Source organism: Callithrix jacchus, chromosome 5 (genome assembly GCF_049354715.1).
Source record: "Callithrix jacchus isolate 240 chromosome 5, calJac240_pri, whole genome shotgun sequence".
Taxonomy (NCBI): Eukaryota; Metazoa; Chordata; class Mammalia; order Primates; family Cebidae; genus Callithrix; species Callithrix jacchus.
This window is the reverse complement of record NC_133506.1, coordinates 131,181,270-131,190,907: the sequence shown is the minus strand read 5'-3', so window position 1 is coordinate 131,190,907 and position 9,638 is coordinate 131,181,270. Positions and strand designations below refer to the sequence as shown.

Below are 9,638 nucleotides of genomic sequence, written 5' to 3'. Positions count from 1 at the left end.
TCGGCTTCCGGGGCGGCCGGGCGGCCAGAGCAGTGCCACCGGGGGCCGGCAGGTGGCGCGGACGAGCCGGCCCTTCCCCGGCGCCGCGCGAGGAGATGAGATCACGGCGGCCCCCGCAGCGCCTGACGCGAGTCGCGCGCTTTCAGCCGATAGGCGGCCCCGGGCACGCGCGCGCGCGCCGCCGGTCCGGCAGGTGGGTCCAGCTGCCCACGCCGCCTCTCCAGCCTGCAGGGACTCTGGACCTTGAGGTCCGCAGTCCGCCCTGTGCCGCCGGGAGGGGAGTTCCGGGCTCGTGGGGAGGGCTGGAGACCCCGACGGCGCCTCCTATGGCCAGAGGGGAGCCTCCGGCGGGAGCCACCTCTCGAGGGCGCATCATCCTGTGCCCCCAACCCCCGTAAGAGGAAGGATCCAGAATGGAGCTCAGGAATTAGGAGTCTCGAGTGGGTAGGGCCTGGTTGCCGCCACTTTGGGGCCGGTCCGACCAGTCTGTCCCGGGGAGAAGCTGGCAGGGTCGGGGAGTTCAGGCTGCGCCTGGCCGAGGCGGCGGACAGGGCAACCTGTCCCCATCCGCGCAGGCCGGCCCCACCCGGGAGATGCAGCAGCGGGTGTTTAGACCGAAGGACTCGGCGAAAGCCGGGAAGAGAGGGTTGGAGAGAGAGGTTTGGAGCCCTGCTGGGGACAGAGCCGCGCCGCTTGGAGTTCCCAGCCTGACCCTCACCCGGCATCATGCCGGGCCAGCAGCGTCAGGCCGGTGTCTTTAAGCAACTCTAACGTCCGCCCGCACACACCCTGCCCCAGTCCACCCCTGCCTCCTGCTGGGACTAGAGGGTGGGCGCTTTTCTGCTTCAGCTTCTCGCTCTTGTGTAATCCCACAAGCGTGGAGTTTCTAAACTGAGCAGCAGGTACCTGGCTGATGCCCAGTCCCCGCCAGAAGCCAAGCCTGGTGGGCCCTCAACCAACCACAACCATTGCACGCCACGGACTGCACAGAGCCCCTGTCCCGAGCATCGTCAGCCCTGCCCAGGGCCTGTAGGACAGAACCCTCCCTGTGCTCCACACCTGAGGTCGTTCCCTTCGCCTCTTCTCCCCAGGTGCTGTCCTTAGTCCCAGCCCGGTCAAGAGCTACCAGGGCTGGCAGGTCATGGGGGAGCCCAGTAGAGAGGAGTATAAAATCCAGTCCTTTGATGCAGAGACCCAGCAGCTGCTGAAGACAGCACTCAAAGGTGAGCACGGGAGCCCCTCCTGAGCTGGGATCAGGAGCCACAGAGAAGGGCCCCTGTGGGCAGCACCAGAGGGCTGAGCCTGGTGAATGCCTCCATCATTCTGTGATGATAGGAGTCGGCAGTGTAATTGTTGAACTGGAAGACAAGCTACATTTTAGGTCGTTATTCTGGAGTATGAGTCACAGTCACCTTTCAGACTGTAAAGACTTTTTAAAAAGCTTAACCATAGGGCCAGGCGCAGTGGCTCATGCCTGTAGTTCCAGCACTTTGGAAGGCCAACGTGGGTGGATTGCTTGAGTCCAGTAGTTCAAGAGCAGTCTGGGAAACATGGGGCAAACCCCACCTCTACAAAAAAAAAAAATTGAAAAATGAGGCCGGCATGGTGGCACATACCTGTGGTCCCAGATACTTAAGATGCTGAGGTAGGAGGACTGATTGAGCCTGGGAGGGTGAGGGTATAGGTTCCATGAGCCTGCCACTGCACTCCAGCCTGGCTAACAGAGCGAGACCCTGTCTCAAATTTTTAAAAGTTCAACCATAAAAAAAGAACACAGCTCCTACCCTTGAAGCGCTTACATTTGAATTGGCTGTTTCTGCATTGCAGTAGCCCCCTCTCTTGAATGCACAGCTGCCTGCTTTGAGACAGAAGATGGAGAATATTCCATTTGCCAGAGGAGGTATAGTTATTCCCCTGGCCCGATGCCTTCCTGCTGTAACACTCAGGACAGAAGTTTGTCTTCAACAATTAGCAAGACCCATCAAGTGCCAAGCCGAGCCTGTTGGGAGGCCCTGTGTGGCCCTCTCTAGTTGGGGATTCGTGTATGTATAGTATAAGAACACTTTTTCTTGTGAAATTGCTGTTGGAGACGTGTCCTGGTCAGTATTCCTTCCTCAGCCTAGTGCCAGGAAAAGATGCATTTCCTGAAAAACGATATTCTTATTTTGATTGGTCCCTTCCAGCCACATACCCTCCTCATTTTCTCTGACTGGGCAACCAGAAGACAGACAGCTAAAGCTGTTCATTTGTAAGGTTACTGTCTTCTATATGATTTTTTTTTTTGAGACAGTTTCGCCCTTGTTGCCCAGGCTGGAGTGCAGTAGCACGATCTCAACTCCCTGCAACCTCTGCCTCCCAGGTTTAAGTGATTCTCCTGCCTCAGCCTCCCAAGTAGCTGGGACACAGGCCCTTGCCACCATGCCTGGCCCATATTGGCCAGGCTGATCTTGAACTCCTGACCTTGTGATCCACCCGCCTCAGCCTCCCAAAGTGTTGGGATTATAGGCGTGAGCCACCGTGCCCAGCCAACTTTTTGTATTTTTGTAGAGACGGGGTTTCAAAATGTTGGCCAGGTTTCAAAATGCTGGCTCTCTGTATGAAATTCCTTTTTTTTTTTTTTTTTTCCCGAGACGGTGTCTTGCTTTGTTGCCAAGGCTGGAGTGCAGTGGTGCCATCTTGGATCACTGCAACCTCCGACTCCTGGGTTCAAGCAATTCTCCTGCCCCAGCCTCCTGAATAGCTGGGATAACATGAGATGACAGGCACAAGCCACCATGCCCAGCTAATTTTTGTAGTTTTAGTAGAGATGGGGTTTCACCATGTCAGCCAGGCTGGTATCAAACTCCTGACCTCAGGTAATCCACCCACCTCAGTCTCCCAAAATTGCTAGAATTACAGTTGTGAGTCATCGCACCTGGCCATGATTTCTAAGTACCATGCGCTAACCGATTGCACCACTGGAGCCACTGTCCTTGGTATGATTTCTGATCTTTCACTTCAAGCAGATGAGAATGCTCTCCTATAAATATCTCAACTTCTTCTTAGAAGTGGGTGGAGGCAAATGTGATAGCAGCAGCTCTAGACTCCCCTCCTATCTCTACCCCTAGATCCAGGTGCTGTGGACTTGGAGAAAGTAGCCAATGTGATTGTGGACCATTCTCTGCAGGACTCTGTGTTCAGCAAGGAAGCAGGACGCATGTGCTACGCCATCATTCAGGTTGGGGGTTGGGAGAGTAAAGGAAGTTGCTTTGAGGAAGGTGCTTCAGGAGTGGGCAGAAGGCCTGGCCTGCAGGACAGAGACAGGCATAGGATGGGTGGGGTTGCCACCCACCCCACCCCCCTTCACCTTCCTCTCCCTGGCTCACAGGCAGAGAGTAAACAAGCAGGCCAGAGTGTCTTCCGGCGCGGACTCCTCAACCGACTGCAGCAGGAGTACCAGGCTCGGGAGCAGCTGCGAGCACGCTCCCTGCAGGGCTGGGTCTGCTATGTCACCTTTATCTGCAACATCTTTGACTACCTGAGGGTGAGGCCTTGGCAGCCACTCTGGGAGGCAGACATGGCCGTCTCCTGAGGCCCAGGTTGGCCTGCTCCCCTTGGTCACTAAGCCCAGTGCTCTGGCCCCTCCTCCCCCTCACAGGTGAACAACATGCCCATGATGGCCCTGGTGAACCCCGTCTATGACTGCCTCTTCCGGCTGGCCCAGCCAGACAGTTTGAGCAAGGAGGAGGAGGTGGGTGGCCCCAATCCCAGCATAGGCACGGAAGGCTGCGGGATGAACGGTCTGGCTCAGCTGAGTGCCAGCCCACTGCTCAGTGAAGCCTTTGAGGCCGTCACTTCTGGGGCAGGAGTGTGGGGGTGTTTAAGGCCTGTCCGAGTTACACGACCAGCTGTCAGGTCTGGAATTTATCCAGAACAGAAAGTAGCCAAAACCTACTGGTCAGCAGCTTCCTTCCCAGTCAGAAAGCCAACCTATGATGGTGGCCATGTGAGCCATGGCCAGCTGTGGTTACAGATGGCTCTGAAGCCAAACCAGGTTCAGGCAATTTGGGGGAGGCAGGAGAGGGGGATGGAGAAGTGGTTTGGAGACAGGCATTGAGTGGAGCCTGGCTACACGAGGGACCTCAGTCAAGTTCCTGAACTTGTTTCTTTCTCCATAAGAAATACCCACTGGATGAGGAGGAGGGAGCAAGAGAACAAGTGTAAAGGCAAAGCACAGCGCCTGGCACTCAGCAAATGCTGTGTGAGAAGCTGGCCCTGCCCTGGTTCACTCGCGTCACTCCCACTGTACCCTACAGGTGGACTGTTTGGTGTTGCAGCTGCACCGGGTTGGGGAGCAGCTGGAGAAAATGAACGGGCAGCGCATGGATGAGCTCTTTGTGCTGATCCGGGATGGCTTCCTGCTTCCAACCAGCCTAAGCTCCCTGGCCCAGCTGCTGCTGCTGGAGATCATTGAGTTCCGGGCAGCCGGCTGGAAGACGACACCAGCTGCCCATAAGTATTACTACAGCGAAGTCTCTGACTAGGCCACCAGATCAGGGCTAACCTGCCAGCACCAGCCTTTCTTCTGTCCACCTCTGAAGCTGGCAGTGGAGTCTCTGCCCCTCCCAAAGACCTTCCAGACTTTGAGCTTCTTCTCTTCTAGACTTTCTCATCTCCTGGGGAGATGTTTCCCACTTATGCCGTGGTCCTGCCCTGGGCCCCTTCCCCACCACCTCCCACCAGGGCCAGGCAGAGAAGGGTAGCTCCTAAGAGCCACTACACTGTAACCATTACTGTAACAGCTACCTTGGTGCCTCAGTTTATCTATCTGTAAAACGGGTAAGCATAGCCATTGGTAGGATGCATTGGGATATCAAGGGGCAGAGGCAGAGCACGTCACACCAGAAACTACTTTTTATACATTTTGTACAAGGACAACTCGGGAAACAAGCCTATTTCCTCCAGCGAGTTTCAATGAATGCTGGCACTGCACCACATGCTATACCAGGTCAGCGTGAGAATTTTCCAATAAATCTTTGCTGATACTAAAACTGCTTCCTTTTATATCCAAAAGTCCACCTCAAGCTGAGGGAAGAGAAGACTGGGGACCTGAGTTTCCTGCATGAAATCCCCAAGTCAGTGAGGGATCTTTACAAGGCAATGGGGGCAGAGAGAGCAAGTTCTAGCCTCAAAGAAAGGATTCCTGGACAGTAAATGTGCTGCTCTATCTTTCTTCTGAGGCTTGCCCACCCTTACAAAGCAGCTACATCTTTAATCACAGATATTTTACAGTATGCAGTGGCTCACACTGTTGCTTGCGGCAGAGCCCCTGGGCTCCTGGAGCCTCTACCACCAGCGGTAGTGGGCCAGGGCACGGTTGGCCTCAGCCATCTTGTGCATGTCGTGCTTCCTCTTGATCACGGGGCCCTGGTTATGAAAAGCCTCCAGCAGCTCATGTGACAGTTTCTCCGGCATCAGCATCCGCCGATGCTTGTTCTCCCGGCACTCAGTGATCATCCACTTCATGGCCAGGAAGCGGCGACGTCGGTCTGGTAGGGATGTAGGAACCTGGGTGAGAGAACATAGCCAAGTTTGTCCAAGAGTCTGCCAGGCTTGGGGCTTACACATTACCTTTGGGTCAGGCCTGGGGAAAAGGGCCTGTCTTTTCTTCTCTGAGCTTCCCTCACCTTCAGGTGAGCTCAATGTAGCAGACACAAGAGGCATTCATTCAGCAAACACTCATTAAGCACTGGCTTCTCCAGGCACAGTGGCTCACACCTATAATCCCAGCACTTTAGGAGGCTGAGGCAGGAGGATGGCTTGAATCCAGGAGTTCAAGATCAGCCTGGTCAGAATAACAAGACCCTGTCTCCATATATATTAAAAGGAAAAAAAAAGCACTGGCCTTTTCCTCTCCTAAATGGTAGTCCTGCCAAGTTGTTATAAGAACCAAATGGGAAAAGCCCCATTAGCTGGGGTGACTTACCTCAGACCATAGGTAACTAAAAACAAGACTCCTTCAGTATCTATGAAAACAGTTAAAGAAGGCCAAAGCCGGTGGATCGCCAGAGGCCAGGAGTTCCAGACCAGGCTGGCCAAGAAGGCAAAACACCATCTCTACTAAAAATACAAAAAAATTAGGTGTGGTGGTGGATACCTGTAATCCCAGCTACTGGGCGGGGGAAGTTGGGGGCTGTGGCAGGAGAATCACTTGAACCCGGGAGGTGGAGGCTGCAGAGAGCTGCGATCACACCACTGCACTCCAGCCTGGACAAGAAGAGTGAAACTCCACCTCAAAAAATTAAAAAGAACAAAAAGCAAGACGCTGTGCCCAAAAATTATTTGCCAGGCCCTCACTATGTGTCAGGTACCATGCTAGACACTAGAGGGCAGACAATAATGAGGAAGTCCCTATGGAGTTTTTGTTTTCTCCCCAAAGTTTCGCTCATGTTGCCCAGGCTGGAGTGCAATGGCACAGTCTTGGCTCACTGCAACCTCCACCTCCAGGGTTCAAGTGATTCTCCTGCCTCAGCCTCCCAAGTAGCTAGGATTATAGGCATGTGCCAGAATACTCAGCTAATTTTTTTGTGTTTTTAGTAAAAACGGGGTTTCTCCATGTTGGCCAGGCCAGTCTCGAACTCCCCACCTCAGGTGATCTGCCCACCTCAGCCTCCCAAAGTGCTGGGATTACAGGTGTGAGCCACCAGGCCTGTCCCCTATGGAGTTTATATCGAAAAAGAACACAAGAAAACTCACTTATGACAATAAAATATAATGAAATGCTATGAAAAGAGATACCTAGTACCATTCAGCAAACAGTGATGAAACATCAGTTATGGGTCAAGCACTATGCTAAGCACTGGTATAGAAAGAGAGGATATGAATAGTCCCTCATCATGAGAATTTTACAGGTTAGGACACACAGAAGGCTTGACAGAAAGGCCAGATGGTGGACTCCCAGCTGTCATGCATTTAGAAACTTTTTTGCTCTCTTCCAACTTCTGCCTACTTCCTATAATTTTTATACTGCAGGACTCAGAGGAGTGGATCATGACATAACAGCCTCAACCTTTTTTTTTTGGAGACAAGGCCTCTCTCTCTTGCCCAGGCGGAATGCAGTAGCACAATCACAACCTCCTGGACTAAAGTGATCCTCCCACCTCAGCCTCCTAATTGGGACCACAGGTGCACACCACCACATCTGGCTAAGTTTTTTGTTTTTTTGTAGAGACAGGGTCTCCATATGTTGTTCTGCTGGTCTCTAACTCTTGAGCTCAAGCTATCCTGCATTAGGCTCCCAAAGTGCTGAGATTACAGGTGTAATCCCACTGTACCAGCTAGAGAGCTACCAATCTTGACCCAACTCCCAAGTACCACCTATGTGGGGAGTCCAGCTTTTTTTTTTTTTGAGACAAAGTCTCACTCTGTCGCCCAGGCTGGTACAGTGGCACGATCTCAGCTCACTGCAACCTCTGCCTCCCATGTTCAAGCAATTCTGTCTCAGTCTCCTATGTATCTGGATTATAGGCATGTGCCACCAAGTCTGGCTAATTTTTATGCTTTTAGTAGAGACAAGGTTTCACCATGTTGGCCAGGCTGGTCTCAAACTCCTGACCTCAGGTGATCTACCCTCCTTGGCCTCCCAAAGTGCCGGGACTACAGGTGTGCACCACCGCAGCTGGCCTGTGGGTAGTTCTGCTTTCTTGCCCTGTCCGTTCATTCACCTGATATATACGGCCTCCTCTGAGGATCGGTACCAGCCCAATCATAGGTTCACAGTTTCTCAGTGCTTGGTGGAAGATGATGTAGGGGTTCCGTTCAATGGTTGCCTGTTCCTCTGCAGAAGCGGCATGGTACTTCTCAAACTGCTTCCTTTTCACAGATTCCAGAGTCTGCAAAGGAATACAGTGGAAGAGGCTGCCCTAGGTTCCCTAAAGGGTTTAGCTAGCCAACCTAGTACCTTGCCCTTTACTCTCATCCTCTGGTTCTGCTATGGCAAAGCAGCTCCTCTCACAGCACATCCAAAACGAAGTTTTTAAGTGCCTCTCTCTTTGCTAGACTAGGACAAAAAGAGTGGATTGAGATTTGTGGCATGGGAGGTGGGGTGGAGAATGGCAGTTCTATTTTTTCCTTTTTTTTTTTTAACTGTGTGTCTCAGGGATTCCTTTCTAGTTAAAAAAAAAAAAAAATCGTGTGTTTATTTCCGAAACACCAAGGAATGGCAGTTGTTGACTCCTACAGGCCTTTGTTAAAGCCCCTACACATGCAGGGAAGTTAATCTTAATAATAGGTATATGAATCCATTTGCTCTTAAGCTACATTGCAAATACCAAGTACAAGGGTATGGGGAGAACAGAAAGATGACTGAGGAGGGAGGTGCTGTTTACCTGAGTCATGAGGGATCTGGCCAGTATTTTGTTTCCTCCTTTCATCATCATGTTGGTGAATTTACTTAAAAGAGAAAAGCAACATGTTTAGCTCTCCAAGGCTGTATCACGGAATCCTCAACAGAGGCCCTCCCTGGGATAGTCCCAGTCCATGGAACAAGTGTTTGTTTCCGTCTAACCTGACGACTGGGTCTTCAAACACAGAACTTGTTTTCGCTGCTGGAGCAGCTTTGATGAGCTGAGTCTTCTTGAGTTCCCGATCATACTTTTCCTCCTCAGTTAGCTTCTCCATAGGCTTGCGATAATGTTCCTTGTCTATCAGGGGATCCTTGAATTCAGCACTATAGCGGCTCCACCTCACCTGAGTTAGCCTGGGAGAGGGAAAAGGAGGAGGCAAGCAAAAGCTTACTCCATAAGCGAGTAGGTTTTACTTAACAATAGGCATGATTGCCAACGCGCGGACGAGGGAGAGCGGCGCGGAGACGGCGAGCTAAACCTGAGCCACAACAATTTAGGCCCTTGTCCCAAGAAGGAGGACATCCCCCAAGCAGGCGGTAAAGTGTCCTCCTGGTCAAGTGCTAACAGCAAGGATGGGCTCCGCGCCTACGCACCTCCTCCAACCCCTCCCAATTCATAGGTGATCCCAGCTCTGAACTCTTTAGCTGAACCGCACTTTCAGCTCTGCGTTCGAACCCTAGATCAGCCAGACCCCTTAGGCAAGAGGTAGTCACTAAGCCTTCGGATTAACCCAAAGTCACGTAGCTAGTTTAGAAGCTTGAATCGAGATACTACGGCCCACAGGGCAATGCTCTCTCCAGAGCCCCAAGTGGCCTGCTTGTGGTCCCCCTCCTTCCACGGAGGTCCCTCCGTGTAGAACCACTCGGCGCCCCCCGCTGCCCTCTCACCCTGGATGCTGCCAGACAGCCCGCCGCACGATCGGCGCCAGGCCCGACCAACCTCGGGAAACCTTCACTGCGGGGGCAGCCATCTTGGCTGGCTACGAGGACCCCACAAAGACTGCCCTCGGCGCGCCTAAGCAAGTGACGGAAAACGAGTGAAAAAAACTCCTCGGGGTCCTAAGTCTGAGTTTCACCACTGATCTGGACGTTAGAGTTCCTCACTCCAGGGTCCAAAGGGAAGAGCCAAAAGGAAACACTTGCCCTTCCAATATTCGTCGCAGTCTGGCGCGGTACTCGGTGACGGCACTTGCTTCCCTCAGGCCCCCATGCAGGCGCCGCCCCGCCTTAGCTCGTTCAGACTCTCGCGAGTTTT

General features: G+C 52.8%; 2 protein-coding genes across 9 annotated transcripts; one reads left to right on the top strand and one right to left on the bottom strand.

Annotated features, from left to right (window-relative positions):
• The first annotated feature begins 144 nt into the window (after positions 1 to 144).
• Positions 145 to 5,030, top strand: MIF4GD (MIF4G domain containing). 8 transcript variants are annotated; one of them, XM_078374623.1, is made up of 7 exons: positions 145 to 193; positions 1,092 to 1,223; positions 1,828 to 1,953; positions 3,108 to 3,217; positions 3,368 to 3,523; positions 3,638 to 3,730; positions 4,296 to 5,030. In XM_078374623.1, exons 2-7 carry the CDS (start codon positions 1,142 to 1,144, stop codon positions 4,521 to 4,523), a joined length of 795 nt encoding a protein of 264 aa, XP_078230749.1. In that variant the 5' UTR covers positions 145 to 193; positions 1,092 to 1,141; the 3' UTR covers positions 4,524 to 5,030. The 8 variants fall into 8 exon arrangements, with proteins under 8 accessions (XP_078230749.1, XP_002748775.2, XP_008995990.2 ...); XM_002748729.6 differs by lacking the exon at positions 1,828 to 1,953; XM_008997742.4 differs by lacking the exon at positions 1,828 to 1,953 and having other exon boundaries at positions 145 to 248.
• MRPS7 (mitochondrial ribosomal protein S7) lies at positions 4,876 to 9,611 on the bottom strand. The gene is made up of 5 exons (XM_035301746.3): positions 9,272 to 9,611; positions 8,546 to 8,737; positions 8,367 to 8,430; positions 7,704 to 7,871; positions 4,876 to 5,547 (listed from the first exon to the last, which is right to left on the bottom strand). The coding sequence occupies exons 1-5, from the start codon at positions 9,352 to 9,354 to the stop codon at positions 5,326 to 5,328; spliced, it is 729 nt and encodes a 242-aa protein (XP_035157637.3). The 5' UTR covers positions 9,355 to 9,611; the 3' UTR covers positions 4,876 to 5,325.
• Between the last annotated feature and the right edge of the window lie 27 nt (positions 9,612 to 9,638).